The following is a 20,751-nucleotide window of genomic DNA, read 5'->3' as shown; positions in this document are numbered from 1 at the left end:
AAGAAGCTTAATTGTCAAGATAAGGGATAGCTACCTTTATATTTCTTCCTATCTCAGGGAAGAGGTATTCCTCCCATCCAATACTAAACATTCTATCTGTGCTCTGAATCCCATACCCCACGCATGTCCCCCTATTCTGTTTCTTCTGCCTCTGACTCTCCATTGGGTCTTTCCTTTGAGCAGATAAACATAGTTAAGTCTCTGATCTTAAAAATAACCCAGCCCAGCCGGTGTGGCTCTGTGGTTAAGCATCAACCTATGAATCAAGAGGTCGCCAGTTTGATTCCTGGTCAGGGCATATGCCTGGGCTCAATCCTCCGTAGGGGACGTGCAGGAGGCAGCTGACCAAAGTTTCTATCTCTTTATCCTTTTCCCTTCCTCTCTCCCTAAAATCAATAAAAACATGAAAAAACAACACAAAACAAGTAATTCGCCCTTACTCCTCATTCCTATATATTGTGAGTTTCATATGAGAGATGACTAGAAGTTTAACAAAGGCAGGGACTTCAAAGGAGGAGGTGTTTTTTGCCTCAGTTAAGTGATGATGTTGGAAGTGGTAATGGGGAGCTAAAGACTGAACTTTTTTTCTCTGCTGGAGTAGTGGAGTGTGGATTAATGAGGAGTGTTCACTTTGAAAAATGTGTTTGAGAAAATGTCCTTCAGGGGAACTAAGATTTAATTAAGCTAGAGAGATGAAGACAAGAGTTCTTTGAACAAAGAGTAAAATGGGGGCGGGGAGGGGTGGATTTTTTTTTTTTTTTTTTTTTTTTGCTTGTGAAGGGAATTCTAGAGGCCTCAGTAAAAAAGATTCAGAGGGAGGAGAACAGCCAGAGGATGGCATGGAATAAGTGAAAGAAATACAGAGAGCCCAGCCAGTGTGGCTCAGTGGTTGAAAGTTGACCTATGAACCAGAAGGTCATGGTTTGATTCCCCATCAGGGCACATGTCCTGGTTGTGGGCTTTATCACCTGTAGGGAGCATGCAGGAGGCATCCAATCAATAATGCTCATCATTGATGTTTCTATCTCTCTCATCCCCCTCCCTTCCTCTCTGAAATCAATAAAAAAAATTTTTTTAAGTTAAAAAAAATACAAAGAAAAATTCAGAAGTATAGATGACAGGGGGGACTTCATTTTACGTCGTTGCCAATAGCACAGGCATCTGAATGGCACTTTGGAGTAAAGTTGTTCATTTGGCACCGGCTGCAACCCAATTGGTGTTGGAAGCCTCAGGGGGCCTAATCGTTTGCAGCCTTTGCTTATACTTGGGGAACAGGATTAATTTTCAGGATTTCTTACTCAGTAGTAGAAAAAGTAAGATCTCTGTCCCTCCCACATCCCTAATCAATCTGTGTTCCTGGTTTATTTTTCCAACTTCCTAAATTAAATCTTTTTTAGGCCTTGTTTTTTAGCACCAGTACATTAAATCTGAATGAAATACCCTGTGAATGTTATTGATTACTAAGAAGATATGCTCATCATGGTAAAATTTGGGTTAAAGAAAGTTTTTGAACAGGACAGTTTGGTCAAAATGAATATTATCAAATCAGGTTTGCTAGTGTTAGAAACTTGGTGATTTGATGTGATTTTATAGCCCTTTAGGTTGTCCCAGCTAATCCTCCATTTTAGCCATTTCAGTTATTGATCATTTACATTACAATTACATACATTTATGTTCTGTTTTTTCCCTATCACAAATATAGAAGAGCAGGAAAAATAGTCTGAAAATAAGGAGAAAAATGTATAGGAAGAAAAACCTAGGAAAGCAGGAATAATGGACTGAAGATGAATTAGAAATAAAAAAGAAAAACCTCTTAAAAGCCTGAAAATAGATGGAAATGCTTTAAAATTAGAAGTTGCCAAACAAAGTAGTAATTTGAGAATATTAATTTTTAAAATATTTTTATTGATTGATTTTAGAGAGAAAGAGCGCGTGAAACATCGATTTGTTGTTTTACTTAGGTATTCATTGGTTGATTCTTGTATGTGCCCTACCGAGGGATCAAACTTGAAATCTTAGCATATTGGAATAATGCTCTAACGAACTGAATTACCCAGCTAGGGTGATAATATTAATTTTTGATGAAAAATATTGAACCCTCTATTGACCAATAGGGTCAATAATTAATACCTTATTAGGCCAAATTCTATTTGGTAAGTTTTCTTTTGCCTGATTAGACCACTTGCTAAAGCTCCTTTCCTACCTGCCAAAGAGCACATGCCTTTTTCCTCTTATTTTCTTATGTACTGATATATTAAAACATATTATTTTGAAACTCCCTGTTCTCCACTTTCAGTTTATGTTGTTAGAACAACACTGATCTTCCATAATTTTTACCTAACTTTTATCTAGGGTGGCATTTCTTCACTCCTTAACTTGTAACCATTCCTTAAAAGTATTCCAGCCCTGGCCTGGTTTTCTCAGTGGATAGAGCTTTGGCCTGCAGACTGAAGGGCTGTGGGTTCTATTCCCAGTCAAGGGCACATACCTGGTTGCAGGGCTCAATCCCCAGCCCAGGCAACCTCTCGTTGTGTCTCTCCCACATCAATGTTTCTCTCTTCCCCTCCACTCTCTACAAAAATCAATGGAAAAAATATCCTCAGTTGAGGACTTAAAAAAATCTATATTAATAAAAGGGTAATATGCTATTTAGACCAGATTTCTTCCAGACGTCCTTCCGGACAAAGCCCTGGTGGTGGGGGCTGAGGCAGAGGTGGTTAGGGGCAATCAGGCAGTAGGTAGAGTGGTTAGGGGCAATCAGGCTGGCAGGGGGAGAGCGGTTAGGGGCAGTCAGGCAGGCAGGCAGAGGTGTTAGGGGCGATGAGGCAGGCAGACAGAGGTGTTGGGAGTGATTAGGCAGGCAGGCAGGTGAGCAGTTAGGAGTCAGTGGTCCCAGATTACGAGAGGGTGCAGGCCAGGCTGAGGGACCCCCTCCTCCGTGCACGAAATTCGGCCTCTAGTAAATAAATAAAAGGTATCCCAGCTGGTCCTGAAATGCAAAAGTGTGCCTTGAGTTGAAAAAGAAGTGAAAAAGCATAGGTCTATAGATAACTTACTGATGAGCATGGAGGCAGTTTATACTCCACTCCCGCACCCCCCACCCCATAAATACATTTGGCTCTTGGTTAAAGAGGGGGTAATACCTCAGTGTGACTTTCACAACATGCATGAAAACATGCAGTGTCAACTGATGACTGGCTGACTGGACCAAGATGGGTGGGGGCTTCCAGATAGATTTTTAAGAAGTTCTATATTTTGACAGAATTCATTTATTAGTGGAATTGTTGATTATTACTAAGTATACATAATCTAGAATGCAGCCTCTTAAATAGTGCCTGTTTTCCTAAGTAAAGTGATTAACACATTGTTTTCGGGTAGTTTTTATCGCGCGCTAACAGGTGGCACGGGCCATTTTTGCGCAAATGGCAACGTTCAGTAAAATTACAATAACTTTAGGTATTTATACGTTACCCGCATCCTACTGCTAGTCTATAAAAAACGTATTAATACGTGTCCCGTACTCTACTACACTGGTAGAACGTATAAATACGTAAAACGTATAAATACGTTTCCCGCATACAATGTGTTGAGAAATTCTCTTGGCCTAATGATTATGATTTTATCTTGATTTTATCAGAAAAATATGATTTTATCTTGATCTCAGAAATTTATATTTAAGAACTATTTAAACTTCTCATTTTTGTGTCCCCAAAGTAACTTTTGATTTATTGAGTAAACAATTGTTAATTTCTGTAGCTTTTAAACAGTTGGTTTACTGATGAAGGCAAATTTAGTTATATCATCCTATATAATAAAGAGGTAATATGCAAATTGACCCTCACTCCATATGCCGTCACAAGATGGCTGTGCTCGCAGCAGAGTCAGGGTTCCCGTAACACAAGATGGCTGTGACCACAGTGGAGGCAGGATTCCCATAACGAGCCATAACAAGTGATCAGTAGGGACCTGAGGCTGCGTGGCACTGGGCCGGGGAACCTCAGGCCGCACCCCCCGCCCTGGTGCCAGGCTGGGGGACCTGAGGTTGCGCCCCCGGCCCAGCGGGCTTAATGGGGAACCTCAGGCTGCGCCCCCCGCCCCAGCGCCAGGCTGGGAGACCTCAGGCCGCACCCCATGCCAGGCGCTGGGCTGGGGGACCTCAGGCTGCGCCCCCCGACCCAGCAGGGCTTGACGGGGGACCTGAGGCTGCGCCCCCCACCTGGCGGGGCTTGACGGGGGACCTGAGGTTGCACCCCCTGCCCAGCGCTGGGCCTGGGGACCTGAGGCTGCGCACCCCCGCCCAGTGGGGCTTGACGGGGGTGGGGCCAGCTGGGTCTGGGTCTCACGTGATTTCAAGGTGCACACAGGTGGACGGGGGCTTGACTCTGACAGGAGGAAGATTTTCATATACATTTTACTAATTTTCTTTCATCTCTGACACTTCTATTATAGAGAAAGGGCAAATAGCAATGTTAATACATTTCCTCTTAATTATTCCCTTTTAATGTGCACGAATTTCATGCACCGGGCCACTAGTATATAATAGTTTGTGTAATTTTTTAAAATACGTTTTTATTGATATCAGGGAGAGGGAAAGAGAGAGAGAAACATTAACAATGAGAATCATTGATTGGCTGCCTCTTGCACCCCCCTTTGGGGATTGAGCCTGAAATCTTGGGCTTGTGCCCTGACCGGGAATGGAACCAATGACATCCTGGTTCATAGGTCAGTGCTCAACCACGGAGCCACACCAGCTGGATTTTTTCATCTTTAGTTGGAGAAAAACATATTTTAGCAGAGGTTTTTATTTTACTAGAATCTAGAAATAGTATATTTGGGGGAATTAAATGTATTCAATGCCTGTTTCAGGTAGTAAAAAGAAATGGGAATAAATGTATTCTAATCAAGGGGAAAAAAGCAAGTTCAAGTTTTGTTTTACTAAGTGTCAAAACAAAGAAGAAGAAAGCAAGAGGGATTGGTGATTTCAGAATCTTTTAGAAGTGGTTGACAGTCCCTCTACATCAGTTCTTATCTCACTTCTAAGGGATTGAGTTTTTCCTAAAATTTTTTTCCTCATATGCACTTTTAAAGGATCGAGTTCTTTTTTTCCCTTGTATGAGAACGTGCTTATTTATTATTCTTCCTTCCATAATTAATGTAATTCTAGCCCAGCCCCCTTCTTTAGTTACTCCAAGTTATGAAATATGAAGAAGCAGTTGTTCCTATATATTTCCAGTCTTCTATATAATAATTGCTAATCACAATGAAACATTAAGAAAATACTATAAACTGTATAGACATATGTTTTTTTTTCCCCCCAGAAGTTTTAGTTCAGAAAAGAGGGAGCTGCCTTACATTTGGTCTGTATGTAGACTCTTACTATAAATTTCTCTTTATTTTGAAAAACAAAGTAGTATTTGATAAAGAGCCTAAAACAACTTCAGTGATCTTGAATGCATAAAGAACTCACTTGTTGGATTCAGTGAAAAATGCATCAAATAAACTTAACAGATATATAGTAATTTTTGCTAGATATATGACTTCAAATTGTGCTAGATACCATTGAAAATATACCTTCCTGTTTTCTGTTCCATTTAAAAAATATCAGCTTAAAACAGTATAGTCGGTGATTACTTGTGTAAACTATATATATATATATGTACTACAGGAGTAAAAAGGCCAATTATTTCAGTAGTTAAGACTGTAGCTTAGGATAAATTTTCAATGATCACTTTTACATATATTCAAAAAGTGCTTTTTCTCAAACAACTTAAATGGAAGTGAAGATAATTTGCTTTTAAAAAGTATTAGAGCCCTAACTGGTTCGGCTCAGTGGATAGAGCCTTGAGTGCCTGCAGACTCAAGGGTCCCAGGTTCTATTCCAGTCAAGGGCATGTGCCTTGGTTGCGGGCACATCCCCAGTAGGGAATGTGCAGGAGGCAGCTGATCAATGTTTCTCTCTCATGGATATTTCTAGCTTTCTATCCCTCTCCCTTCCTCTCTGTAAAAAAATCAATAAAATATATATATATATATTTTTAAAAGTATTAGACGACTTAAAAAATGACTCCATGGTAAGGAATATACTGATGTTGAAGGTGTGTATAACTATTTCAAATGGGTGTTTTGTGAAACATGAAGGTAAGAGAAAAGCAGTATTTCAAAATTGTCATGATTTATTAATGTTTGAAATCTATGCATGCATCTAAATTAATTTAAATTTCATAAGAAAGCATTTGGCTGTTTTATCTATATCCCTAAAAGTTTCTATTCAAGTTGGCCAGAAAACAATGTTTTTTATATTCTTATTAGGAACATGGTGGATCACCTTATATTTGGGATTTCTGTCTATTCAGGCTTATGTAGTATTAAGTTATATTTATTGTACTTCATATAAGGTGAAAAGTGTATGATATGTTTTGAGAGTTCTACCAAAAAAATGTTTTATCTTAAAGAAAAAAGCTCTGGTTATCCTGAAAGAACTTTAATTTTGTGAGACAATTCATTTCTCTAATAATTCTCAACATACAAAATGTTATATACTGATTAATAAAAAGAAGTATACTTTGCTCTTTTTTTAAAGGCTTTTAAAAAATTAAGACTTCTATCCAATAAATGAAGAACAAAAACCACCTTTTTATTTTTTACTCTTATTTACTTAGATCTATTTATTAGTTTTATGTTAATATAATATATAGTGATTTATTTTTTCTTAATTAAAATAAAATTGCAGCTGTCCCTTTCCCCCCAACACATCGCTTGACATCTGAAGAAGTATTTGATATGGATGGGATACCTAGGGTTGATGTTCTGAAGAACCACTTAGTAAAAGAAGGTCGAGTAGATGAAGAAATTGCACTTAGAATTATCAATGAGGGTGCTGCCATCCTTCGGAGAGAAAAAACAATGATAGAAGTAGAGGCTCCAATTACAGGTACATTTATTTATGTTTTGGATATTATTTTTTTTATCACACCATTATTTAATTGCCTTGATATAGAGCTGTCTCCTTTTTAATCATAGCATATACTAAATTAATATTACATGGACATTATCTTGGAATTTACATTATTTTTTAAAGTTTTCCCCTATTTTCAGTGAATAAATATGATCCTAAATAATCTGAGTGCAGAAGTTAGTCTAATATGCTATTTTGAAGGTTTCATTGGTTGTGTTGGCCATAATTCAGTTTGATTCAATAAATACTTATTTACTTTGCTTTCTGTCATTAGGGACAAATACCTAAATATCATATCAGATACCAAAGATAATTATTTAGAAGTCTACAGAAAGTATTGAGTTAGACTGGCGTTTTTACTGCCATCATTATAATTTTGTCATCCTAAGACACACATGGTTGATTTTCTAAAGAGAAGCTTTATAAAATATAGATGAAAATTTTGTTGCTGGCTTCAAGTTTATTACTTTTGTTACATCTTGTTCTATATCTTGAGCACATGAACACTTGGGTACATAGCATCCCTGTCATGATTCTTCATAGATGACTGCCTTCTCAGACATGTCTTGATAGAATTTATACTATCCCTTATGTAAAATAAATTAAAATTTAAGTAAAATTTGTTATTTCAGAGTGTGGTTTTTTTTCATATCTAATAATCTTCTTGTTTCAGTGTGTGGTGACATCCATGGCCAATTTTTTGATCTGATGAAACTTTTTGAAGTAGGAGGATCCCCTGCTAATACACGATACCTTTTTCTTGGTGATTATGTGGACAGAGGTTATTTTAGTATAGAGGTAATAATCATGTACTGTCATTTGATTTGCTTTTAAGTGTTATCATAGATGATTTTCATTAATTCCTAGTAAAATAAATTTCTTAGAGTACCTGTGTTGGGTTCTTTTTAATACCTCAGTATTTTCTGATGTTTTTAGGTAAAGCTACTATTTATTCCTCTTCTGTTATTCAAAATAATCTATTAATTTCCCTGTATTACTCTGTTTATATAATTGCCATTTTTCTCAGTGGAAATTATAAGCAAACTGAGGGGTCTATATTGCCCTGTTATCTAGTAGCCCTAAGGAGTTAGTGCTATTTCTCTCTCTTAGCCCTAAAGGTATTAACCTGTGTGAAAGAAGAGTAATTGAATTTTCTCTGATTAAATAAAGCACATTATAATGCGTTTATTGCTTAAACCCTAGTACTTCTATTCCTCCTTCTGTAGCTCTTAAGACCCCTAGTATATCATATGGAATCCTGTGTATTCTGAAATTATTCATTTGTTTTTAAAAACTTAAGAGGCATTAAAATGACCTGTTGATTATCACTTAATGGTAGATGATTCTTTTTCTACTTTTACTTTTCTAATTATATAAATAAAAATTATATAAATAAAATCAGGTTAAAATAGAACAATATGTATTTTCTAATATATCTCCTTTTTAAAAATTTTAAAAAATTTATAAGATTACATTTCGGGCATATAACATAATTTGACATTTATATACTCTCCTTTTTTGAATGAAAATGAGACTATATTATAATATTTTTCTGTAACTAGCTTTTTTTCACACACCCTTATACTGCGATGTATTCCAAGTCAGTAAATATAAATTTAAAGCATCATTTTTTCTTTTTTTAAAAATGTAAGTCTTTATTGTTGAAAGTATTACATACGTCCCCTTTTTTCTCCCATTGGCCCCTTCTAGTCTGCCCTATTGCCGCCTCCCCCCTTCCCAGGCCTTCACCACCTATTGTCTATGTCCATGGGTTATGCATATGTAATACAAGTTCTTTTGTTGATCTCTTCCCATCCACTCACCTCCACCTTCCCTCTGCGATTTGACAGTCTGTTCTATACAGCATCATTTTTAATAGCTGCATTGTGTCCCATTGAATAAACAAACCACAATAGATTTAATAAGCTCCTTATTGTTAGATACTTAAGGTGTTCTGCAGTTTTTTTCCATTACAAATGATGCTTCATTAAGCCAAGTTATTTATGCATCTTTGCATACTTGCCCAATTATTTCTGTAGGACAGATTCCTAAAGGTAAAGTTGCTGGATAAAAGGTCTACCAATAGATACTTGTGTTGAGCATTTTATATGTTCCAAGCATGTTCTAAGGACTTAACACACATTGATTAATTTCATCCTTACAACAATGTTATGAGGTGAGTACTGCTATTTTATCCACTTTAGAGATGAGGAATTGCAGGCTTGGAAAGGTTAAGTAAACTTGCCCAAGGTCACATTGTTAGTAATAGCTGCAGTCAGGCAATCTGACTCCAAGCCTATGCGCTTAACCCACCTCTCCTGGTAAATATTGAAGACTTAACCTGGTGACTTTCCATGCTGATTACCATTGTTTATATCCCTTTCTTCAGTTTTTTTGTCAACCTCCCTGAAGTATGCTAGGATACCTAGTGGCCAAGGGGGTTCAGCACTCTGTCCACTGAAATTCGCTTAGGAACTTGATTATCCTGAGTACTTCCTCCCATTCATAGTTTCATTATCAGCCCCCTCAATCTTCCCTCAAGGCTTCAAGAAAAACAGATAATAGTCTTTAACAAAAAGACTGGGGGCTTTGACAAAAACAATACACATTTTTAGGAAACTTAGTTGGTAACTGAACATGGTGGTGTGTATGCCCTTGTAGCTGGCTCTTAATACATTTTGTTATAAAAGGAAAATAACAAAGAATCAAAATATGCAAGAAGGACAGGTAATTCTTTAATATTTTTTAATAAGTATTTTTCTGGTTTAATTCTTCTTGTGAATAAAATGAAGGTGTGAATAGTTACATATTTCAGTAGACCTTAACTTGTTAAAAATAAAGTTTGTTTTTTCTTTTTATATATGTAATATAAACCAAGATTATTTCCATAGTAAATAGTCCTTCCTTATTTTTTTAACCAAATAAGTAAAATGTGACTGTTTCTTATGTTAAATCTATTTAGAGAAAGTATTAGTTTATTACAAAATAAACATAAACATGGCTATTTCCTTCATTAGGTAGCATGGCCTAATGCTTAACATCAGAGGATCAGAATATTATCTCCATTACTTACAAGCTTCATGATTTTGGACAAGTTACTTAAACTCTGCTTTAGTTTCCTCAGTTGTAAAATAGAAATAATATTACATCATAGGGTTAGAGAAATAAGTGAGTAGGATTAATTTTACAGTGCTTGATACATTGTAAGAACTCAATAAATGTTAGCTGCTATAATTTTTTACATTATTATTTGTTGATCTACCTAAGAAAGAGACCAACCTGCTAATTGTTTTTACAGCAAACAATTTGTAAATCTAAAGTAGTTAAATAGATTGACTCATTCATTCAACAAATATTTATTGATCTTTTTCTGTTGGCTAGGTACTTTTCTAGGAGTTTACATTTTAGTTAGGAACAAAGAAAAAAGATAATAATGAGTAATAGAGAATGTAAGTGTAATAGGGTTAGAGGAAAAGGAGCAATGATCAAGCAACTAAGTTAAACACAAATATAAGATAAATTCACTGGAAACATTTTCTTTTGCAGTGTGTCTTATATTTATGGGTCCTGAAGATACTATACCCAAGCACATTATTTCTTCTGAGAGGCAATCATGAATGCAGACACCTTACTGAATATTTTACCTTTAAACAGGAATGTGAGTACTGCCATCAGAAATATTTTCACTTCCTCATTCTTTTTGGGTGACATGGATAGTAAGAGTTTGATGATTTTGTAGTATAAGAACAGATTTTCTGTACAAACATGTAAAGAATTGAAGAAGATTGTCAGGAACTCTCTAGTGTTTAATGGCATTTTATTCTAACATATGTACTTAAGAACAGTTTTGAGTTTTATATATAGTAATATTAACAGGAAGGATAAAACTAAAACGAAATTGTTGTTGCATTGACGATTATTGTCCCCCAATATTGAGGCATTCCTATGAAATTTCTTAACAAATTGTTCATCCTGTCATCATTGCAGATTTTTTGAAACATGCTATTAATGAATTGGCATTCTTAGCCTGTAATGTGTACCCCATTTCTCTCTTAAATTATTATAGCAGTGGTAATCGAATAGTTATAAGCAATCACATGGTATAGAACAATGTTTGGCCATTTTTCACACCTTATAGCTGTGTGGTTGTTAAGTTAATAATTAAACCTTAGAGTTAAGTTCTAAAAATAGGTAATTTCAGAATTATTGAGACTCAGACATGATTCAGTAAAGATATATTAGTAGAGACTTCCAGTAAAGGAAGAAAAAGTGGTAGGTAATTGCAGACGAGGCAAAGTCATATAACTTCAAGGATCAGGCAGATAGTCTAAATAAATATGAGAAAGTCCATGCCTTACCTAAAAGCAATCAAATTAAAATTTGCCCTAAAAGCAACCAAGCAATCAAATTAAAATGTTTATTAAATCACTAGAGGCTTGGTGCACGAATTCATGCACCAGTGGGGTCTCTCAGTCTGGCCTGCGGGATCGGTCCAAAACCAGCTCTCCGACATCCCCTGAAGGGTCCCAAATTGTGAGAGAGCGCAGGCCGGGCCAAGGGACCCCACCAGTGCACGATCGGGATTCAGGAGGGACACGGGAGGTTGGCCAGCCAGGGAGGAACCATGGGAGGGCTCCAGGGCATGTCTGGCCCATCTGCTCAGTCCCGATCAACCAGACCCCAGCAGCAAGCTAACCTACCAGTTGGAGCATCTTCCCCCTGGTAGTCAGTGCACATCATAGTGACTGGTCGGCCGGTTGACTGTCTGCCCCCTGGTGGTCAGTGCACATCATAGCGAGCGGTTGAGCGGCCTTAGCATATCATTAGCATATTACACTTTGATTGGTTGAACAGACGACAAGACACTTAGCATATTAGGCTTTTATTATATAGGATAATGCTGGAAAACAGGTCTAATAGACTATCCGTTTAGGACCTCTGCTGGCTGGATATAGATTTTCTCATTTGAATGTTACAATATTAAAAAGGAAAATAGGAGCTAAGCTCCCTCTCTTTAAATAATTAACAAACTACTCACCCAAATTCCATCAAAAACAAACTATCTAGGCATTTAAAGGTATAAAAGAGTAAAAGAATAGTATGCTATCTTAAAAGTAAATGACAAGTTTGATTTGGTAGAGTTTTGTCTTGTGTTATATTGACTTTCAGCTTCACTGCCCATTTTAAGCATTGGTTATGGACTTGAACCCCTTTGTTTCTTCAACATATGAAAAAGATATTTCTTTTATTTATGTTTTAATTGGATTGACCTTGAGTTTTGTAGTGATGATATAGTAGTCTTGCTTATAACAACAAAGTAGTCACTGACACTTAGAATAAAATAAAATATTAAAACTGTTTTAGCTTTAAGTATAGTTCTAATTTTGCTTTACTTGGCCTAAAAGGTGAAGGGTTGAGCTATTTTTAGAGATTGAACTTATTTTTAGTAATATTTTATGACTATCTGCTGCATACCCAAAATAAATTTAGAAGAGCAAATATTTTGTATAAGACCGATAACATTGATTATCTTTGTTGATTTTTATAGAGCAAGATGCTTGCTTCACTCTTTATTGTGTTTAATTCTGAGATTTTGCTCATCATCACAGTCATGATACCATTTTATAAATTCCTCTTGCTGCCTTTTATAGTCACCCCTTCATGTGTTCTCAACCTCTGGCCCCCACTTGGCTATTCTCTGTCTTTAGTTTCCTTGCCCTTGTGTTAATAGTCAAGTACACATGTTTTCAAAATGATCAACTAGTAATATAATTTTCAATTTAATTTTTTCTTTTTCTAGGTAAAATTAAATATTCAGAAAGAGTCTATGAAGCTTGTATGGAAGCTTTTGATAGCCTGCCTCTTGCTGCACTTCTAAACCAACAATTTCTTTGTGTTCATGGTGGACTTTCACCAGAAATCCACACACTGGATGATATTAGGAGAGTAAGTACATAGTTTAATTCCAAGGTTGACTCCTATCTTTAGTACTTTGTTGGATAGAAAGTAGATGCTTCAAACTTCTCTTCACTGCTAATATTAGGTATGATAAAAATTAGTATACTGATATTTTAAGGAAATACCTTCTAACCATTCAAAACAATGTGGTATGGACAGTATTCAAAGTTGGTATCGCTTTCCTATGTCTATTCTGTTCTCACTTTTTGACAAGTTATTTCTGTTTCTTTCTTTCTTTTCTTTCTTTCACAGTTAGATAGATTCAAAGAGCCACCTGCATTTGGACCAATGTGTGACTTGTTATGGTCTGATCCTTCTGAAGATTTTGGAAATGAAAAATCACAGGAACATTTTAGTCACAATACAGTTCGAGGATGTTCTTATTTTTATAAGTAAGGAAAAATATCCAAGCTTAATCAAGTTTTAGTTGTTAAAATAGAATATGCTTCACATAGAAAACCATTATTTTACTTAATTTACTCTTTTCCCCCCACAGCTATCCAGCAGTATGTGAATTTTTGCAAAACAATAATTTGTTATCGATTATTAGAGCTCATGAAGCTCAAGATGCAGGGTAAGAATTCTGTTTCCCTGACCCAAATTAACACCTTATGTACAAATCAAACTTAGTAACAATGATTGATGCTTTACGATGCATATTAAGCTATTTGTTTTGCAGCTATAGAATGTACAGAAAAAGTCAAACTACAGGGTTCCCTTCATTAATAACAATTTTTTCGGCACCTAATTACTTAGATGTCTACAATAATAAAGGTAAGATGTTGTTGATAAAAAAAAAATTTTTAAACAACTTAGCATTTTAATTGACTTATTTTTTTAAAAAATATAATAGAAAGCGGGCATTGTTTGAATCTATAACTACCCAAATCTCCTTATAAAAAGGTGTAAGATATAAGGGAGGGGTGAGATCAAGAAGTAAAAATCCAAAATGTAAAACTTAAGTCATATGTAACCATTCCACAACTTGTTACTTACAAAAGCTGTCTTGTAAAAGAATGCTAAGTTAAGTATGTCAAGCAAAACCAAATATGATTTTTTTCAAACTTCCCTTTCTTAAATCTTTCCCCTTATAATCAAGAGAATGTTTTCTTGTTTACATAAAGCTACTGCTGCTGCTTTGACCATTTCGTGTATTTATATTGTATAGTTGTTTAGTTTATCATGTTTCTTGTTTTATGTTCACTGATCTAGGTTCTTTTTCCCTTTCTTATTTCCTTCTTTTACCTCCACAGTCTTATCACTGTCCCATGAAGATTTGTAATTGAGCTTTCTTTGATTCATTTGCTCAGACCTCCTTTCAGTGATACATTCTTCCCTTTCTTTTCTTTTTACTGTTTTGTCTTCGTTTTTATTAATTTTTTTTTTTTTACCTTCTATTCCATTGGTTTCCATTCCCCCTCCTTCCCTTCAAATTTGAGCTGTGCATAATAGTAATTGGGTTTCACTTAACTTTGAACATTGCTATTTGACAGATGATATCAAAAGATTTTAATCTAGTTAAGTGTGTGCCAAGGTCATTGAAGATGAGCTTGAGTATGTTTACGTAGTTCACATTTTCAGAAGAGGATATTAAGTCAGCTCCTATTCTCTCTTGATGTGTCTGGAATTCAGTGTACTATGCCATAGTTTCAAGGATCAGACTGGAGTGGATGTGCCAGGAAGAAAGAACAGACTATAAAAGTACATTTAGGGAGATAATGAGGTCATTGTTAAATATGGGTCCTGGTTTGAGTTCAGAAGAGGAGCAGAGTGAGAAGGAGTTCTTTGGATGATTGGAGGTGATGGTTAAAAGATTAAACCATTTGCCAGAGGTGGTCAAACTGTAGAATGCTATATAATAACTTTGATACAGAATGTGCTGCAGGAACTTAATACTATGTTAATTACCAAATCAACCAAACTATTGATGCTAATTGAGTTGCTCATCTTTAGAAGCTGGTATCAATGCAGCCTCTAACAATTGTGCCAGTGCTAAAATATTTAAAATTGTATTTTGGTTTGTAAATTTTTAGACTTTTGTAAAGATACCTTATGAGGTATGTCTTCATTTTTTAGGAGAAACCAACCTTAAGTTTTTATTACATTTTCAAGAACAGAATCAAATGTTACATTTAACTTTCTACTAGTGCCCTCATTTCTTAACTGTGACTTGCCCTTGTCAGTATTAACGAAGCTAGTGTTCAGTGCTCGTTTGACCACTACCTTACAGTTGTCCTTTGCCAGATTGACTCAGGAGGTTAAGGGATCACTTTTCTTAGTACTCAGAAAAGAAACTCAAACCATTGAATCTGTCTTGTCAAAATCAAATGTCTCTTGGTAGTTCTGAGTCTGTACATAGTGTTAATGATTTGAGTGCTTATGTGGTATGCGTATGTTTGTAATGTTTCATTCTCCATGTAAGACAATTTTCTAGATTCTCCTTTTTTTTTTAAAGCTGAAAGGTTGGTATCAGCTTTTAATTTCTGAGGCTAAATTTAAAGTACTTTTATTTCATGGGAATTTCATAAAAGAAACAGACATGTTAGTTGTGATTCTATATTAGCCAGAATCTCAAATCTTGGAATTTAACATCTGCATTTCAGTGCTTTTTATTCAAATGAAAAAAAGTCTCCACATAATTATAATACCTGCAAAGTATTTTATACTTTTATGTATTTTCATGCAAAATAATTATTCTCTGATCTTAAAACAAACCTCTGAGGTAGGCAGGTTGGACATACTAGTCCTTTATGTAAATGAGAAATAGATTAATTAAATAATTTACCAAGCATAGTGAAGCTAGTATGTACTGTAGCTTAGATTAGAACCTAGCCCATCTAACATACATCAGTTAATTTAAGATTATTTATATTTATATATTGAAACATAAGAAAGATACCTAAAATTGAGATGAATATGTTATCTTTGAGTTATTTGGCTATACTATTCCCTCTTCTGGTACTGTAGGGGTGGGTTTTTCTAAATGAAGTAAAATATTTCTTTGTAGTAGTTTCACTTGATTTTCCATATTAAATGAAATAAATATATTTACATTTATAAATAAAATGTTTCACATTACATTTTTTTGTTTTCTGTTTTGTTTTTCTTTATTACCATTCAGCTATCCTATTCAAGTTGCCTACAACTAAAAAGACCCTCTTAAATTCCCGTAACTTAAATGAACTTTTAAACCTAGAAAATTGTTCATTGCCATTCTGTGTTTCCTCTGTAAATTGAGTTTTCACAATTTTGGATTTAATAAAAGTGTATATTTATCATTGGATTATAAAGTAAAGCGAACATTTAAAAAAGAATAGAATATTTATTAATAATAACAAAATTTGACTATGCCCTAAATAAAAGTGTTAAAAAACAGAAAATGTGTTATTAAAAATTAGTGCCTACCTCCCTCTACTAGCCCTCATTCTACTCATCCCTTGATTCCTCACCCCATTAAAAAGATATTTTTCTGCTTTTATGTGTTTTAGACTTTTGGAGCTAAACACAAATTGTTACATTGACATTTATACTTATCTTGCAGCTGCTGTATTAAAGTATGAAAATAATGTGATGAATATTCGACAATTTAACTGTTCTCCACATCCTTACTGGTTGCCCAATTTTATGGATGTCTTCACGTGGTCTTTACCATTTGTTGGAGAAAAAGGTATAATTTTAATTTTAAAAAATTGTTTTATTACTGTTACATTTACTCCAGTTTACTATTGCAGGCATATACTTGCTAAAGAAGCTGAAGTCTAGTTTCACTGTGGGTACAACTCTACTTGTGTCAGTGGGTGTGGATATGAAGGCCTCAAAGATATTTTAGTTAGCTGTTTACAGCCTCCATGGGAGTGTGTCTGGGGGATTGGGAGAAGACTTATAAATAGCCCAATGTTGTCTTCAGCTGTTGGGTTTTCTATCTTTTTTTCTTTAGCTTAAATCTTTTATGAAGTTGTAGAGGGATAGCTTTGCTTTGTAAAAGACACTGTTGTATGTTTTAACAACAATTTTTGGGAATGTGACAGCAATTCATGGGAGAATTTAATAGGCCTTGTTTTGGGCAATGTTAGTCATTTTATAGCAGTTCTGTACTCCGAGAAAAATAAAGAAAAATTCGGGTTCTAACTTAATATTCCATATAAAAATATGCATGTATGCAATTTTAGTGGTGCTTCTCTAATAATTTAGAAGAATATCTATTGGTATATACTTAATAGGCTTTTAAAGAGAATATAAATGCTATTTAAGAAGTTTTGTTTCTATATTTTGTCCTTGTTCTATAGAATTCTTAAGCTTACTTTAACACATTCTCCTTTTCCAATTTTGTGTTAATTTTTCCACAAGGCAATGCCTTAGTTTCCATATGTGGAAGAGTATGAGAGTACAGACATGATTGGAAAACATTTTGTTCTATAACCTTCTCTATTTTTTCTCACCTCTTTCATGTTACAAAATGTTTCTTTCTGTTTTAGATATGGTATTTTTGCCGGCAATTTTTCGTTCTAAAATTTAGAGTTAATACTTAAACTGTGCATGTCAAACTGGTTTTTTTGTTTTGTTTTTTTTAGATTGCTTTCAGTCTTTGTCAGTTACTTAATAGGTCAGCATTAAATTAATATAGAGATAGAATTACCCACTTTAGCATTTGAGAAGGGGGCCAGTAAAGGGCTTAGGTGCAAGGGATGGATTACACTATAACCTTCTATCTTTGGTATATGAGAAATAGTTCAATCATAGCATCATCAGGCTAAAGTAATTTAAGAATTCATCTTGCTCATTCTCCTATCTCCAAGCTAGACTGCAACTCAACTATTCCAATACTAGAGGCCCGGTGCACAGGTTTGTGCATTGGTAGGGTCCCTCGGCCTGGCCTGCACGGATCGGGCCAAAACTGGCTCTCCTACATCCCCCGAGGGTCCTGGATTGCAAGAGGGCACAGGCCAGGCCGAGGGACCCCACCAGTGCACGATTAGGGCTGGGGAGGGACCACAGGAGGGCTCCAGGGCGTGTCCGGCCCGTCTTGCCCAATCCCAATTGGCCAGACCCCAGCAGCAAGCTAACCTACCAGTCGGAGCGTCTGCCCTCTGGTGGTCAGTGCATGTCATAGCGGCTGGTTGAATGATCGGACACTTAGCATATTAGGCTTTTATTATATAGGATAATATCAGTGGAATGGGGGGTAGAGAGAGCAGGAAGGATAAAGTAAAAGGAATATGGACATTTTATAAATTCTAATTTGATTCTCTGATGTTTCCACAATAAGGAAATATTTACACCTAATTGCTATAAGTGTTTAAACAAGGAAAGAAATAGTTGAGAATAGTTTTTCTCAAGTAATGTATCTATAAAAAATCAGGACATCAAAAAAAAAAGGCGGGGGGGGAACCAAAAAACCAGAACATCACAGAATTTTAGAGCTCATGATGAACTTAACAATCATGTAGCCTAACTCCTTTTGAAAGATGAGAAAATTTAATCTTTCAGTTGATCTCTCATAAATGAAGATGGAGAACAGATTTCTATCAGTATTTCTACATTTGAAGTCTGTTACTAAGTGATCTTTTATTCTTCTTTTGCCACTCTAATTTTTTACTTATAGAGAGAGGAAGAGGAAAAGAGAGAAACATTAGTTGGTTGCCTCCTGTATGGGCCCTGACTGGGGATTGAACCCACAACCTGGGCATGTGTCCTGACCTGGAATCAAACCTGCCACCTTTTGGTGTACAGAATGATGCCCCAACCAACTGAGCCACACCATCCAGGGCTTTCTTTTGCCACTCTAAATCATCTTATCCTATCTAATAAAAGAGAAACATGGTAATTAGCGTATGACCGCTACCCTTCCCATTGGCTAATTAAGGCAATATGCAAATTAACTGCCAGCCAAGATGGCGGCCAGCAGCCAGGCAGCTGGAAGCGAACATGAGGCTTGCTTGCTTCAGTGACGGAGGACTCCAGCGTTCCCCGCCTGCCGCTGCCGGCCTCTGAGCTGCAACTCTAAGCAACTATGTTACAAATATAGAAGCTAAACAAAACCCCAGAAACCTGCTTTAGTCACCGGGCTTCAGCCAGCAGGATCGCAACATTGTTTCAAATACAGAAGGTAAACAAAGGCCAGAAACCTGCTTTCAGCAGCGGAGGCCTAAGAGCTGGAGCCTCAGAGCTAAAGCTGGCCCAGAATTAAAAAGAAAAAAGAAAAAAAAGGAGCGGTTGGGAGCTTCAGTCACCCGCCAGCCTGAAAACAGCCCTCAGCCCCTCACCCAGACTGGCCAGGCACCCCAGTGGGGACCCCCACCCTGAAGGGTGTGTGACCAGCTGCAAACAGCCATCATCCCCTCACCCAGGCTGGCCAGGCACCCCAGTGGGGACCCTCACCCTGATCCAGGACACCCTTCAGGGCAAACCAGCCGGCCCCCACCCGTGCACCAGGCCTCTATCCTATATAGTAAAAGGGTAATATGCCTCCTAGCACCGGGATCAGCGGAGCCACGAGGCCTCCCAACACCGGGATCAGTGTGACGGGGCAGCGCCCAAACCCCCTGATCGCCCTGCGGCTCTGTGTGACAGGGGGCGGGGCCACAACCTTCCTATCCACCCTGCTCTGTTTGTGACAGGGAAGGCGCCCCAACCCCCTGATCAGCCCTGCTCTGTGCCTGATAGGGGGGAGCTCCCCAACCCCCTGATCGCCCTGCGGCTCTGTGTGTGACAGGCTGCGGTGCCCCAACCCCCTGATCGGCCCTGCTCTGTGTGTGACAGGGCCGGTGCCCCAACTCCCCTATCGGCCCTACTCTGTGTGTGACGGGGGGAGCTCCCCAACCCCCTGATTGCCCTGCGGCTCTGTGTGTGACAGGCTGTGGTGCCCCAACCCCCTGATCGGCCCTGCTCTGTGTGTGACAGGGTGCGGCGCCCCAACCCCCTGATCAGCCCTGCTCTGTGTGTGACAGAGTGCGGCGTCCCAATCCCCTGATTGGCCCTGCTCTGTGTTTGACAGGGTGCGGCGCCCCAACCCCCTGATCGGCCCTGCTCTGTGTGTGACAGAGTGCGGCGTCCCAATCCCCTGATTGGCCCTGCTCTGTGTGTGACAGGGTGCGGCGCCCAAACCCCCCCTCCCCCCCACGGGCCCTGCTCTGTGTATGACGGGGTAGAGCCATAACCTCTCCATCGGCCCTGCCCTGAGTGTGACAGGGTGCGGCGCCCCAACCCCCTGATCCACCCAGCTCTGTGTGTGACAGGGGCAGTGCCCCAACCCCCCAATCAACTCTACCCTGAGCGTGACTGAGGGTGGCATTGAAACCTCCCGATCCGCCCTGCTCTGTGCATGACAGGGGCGGCGCCCCAACTCCCCAATCAGCCCTGCTCTGAGCCCAACCAGGGGCTGCACCTAGGGATTGGGCCTGCCCTCTGCCACGCAGGAGCAGGCCTAAGCCAGCAGGTCATTATCTCCTGAGGGGTCCCAGACTGCGAGAGGGCACAGGCCGGGCTGAGGGACCCCCCCCTTCCCCCCCGAGTGCACAAATTTTTGTGCACCGGGCCTCTAGTCTATACTAATAAAAGGGTAATATGCTAATTAGACCAGAAGACCTTCCAGACAAAGCCATGGTGGCGGGCCGAGGCAGAGGTGGTTAGGGGCAATCAGGCCAGGAGGGGAGGGCAGTTTCGGGTGAGCAGGCTGGCAGGGGGGTCAGTTGGGGGCCATGAGGGCAGCAGGGGGGCAGTTGGGGGAGAGCAGGCTGGCAGTTGGGGGCAATCAGGCCAGCAGTGAGGAGCAGTTGGGGGCCATGAGGCTGGCAAGGGAGGGCAGTTGGGGACTATGAGGCCGGCAAGGAGGGCAGTTG

General features: G+C 38.1%; 1 protein-coding gene across 8 annotated transcripts in view; it reads left to right on the top strand.

Moving 5' to 3' along the window:
* The window catches only part of PPP3CB (protein phosphatase 3 catalytic subunit beta), a 66,542-nt gene that overhangs the window by 9,057 nt on the left and 36,734 nt on the right, over positions 1 to 20,751 (top strand). For all 8 annotated transcript variants that reach the window (XM_036337095.1, XM_036337092.1, XM_036337088.1 and 5 more), the window contains exons 2-9: positions 6,731 to 6,931; positions 7,629 to 7,753; positions 10,502 to 10,613; positions 12,756 to 12,901; positions 13,166 to 13,305; positions 13,410 to 13,487; positions 13,593 to 13,687; positions 16,455 to 16,580. In XM_036337095.1, coding sequence (XP_036192988.1) covers positions 6,781 to 6,931; positions 7,629 to 7,753; positions 10,502 to 10,613; positions 12,756 to 12,901; positions 13,166 to 13,305; positions 13,410 to 13,487; positions 13,593 to 13,687; positions 16,455 to 16,580 — 973 coding nt within the window. In that variant the 5' untranslated portion in view covers positions 6,731 to 6,780. The remainder of the gene's footprint in view (positions 1 to 6,730; positions 6,932 to 7,628; positions 7,754 to 10,501; positions 10,614 to 12,755; positions 12,902 to 13,165; positions 13,306 to 13,409; positions 13,488 to 13,592; positions 13,688 to 16,454; positions 16,581 to 20,751) is intronic.

The sequence above is a fragment of the Myotis myotis genome, unplaced genomic scaffold (assembly GCF_014108235.1).
Source record: "Myotis myotis isolate mMyoMyo1 unplaced genomic scaffold, mMyoMyo1.p scaffold_m19_p_15, whole genome shotgun sequence".
Taxonomy (NCBI): Eukaryota; Metazoa; Chordata; class Mammalia; order Chiroptera; family Vespertilionidae; genus Myotis; species Myotis myotis.
This window is presented reverse-complemented; position numbering and strand designations above follow the sequence as displayed.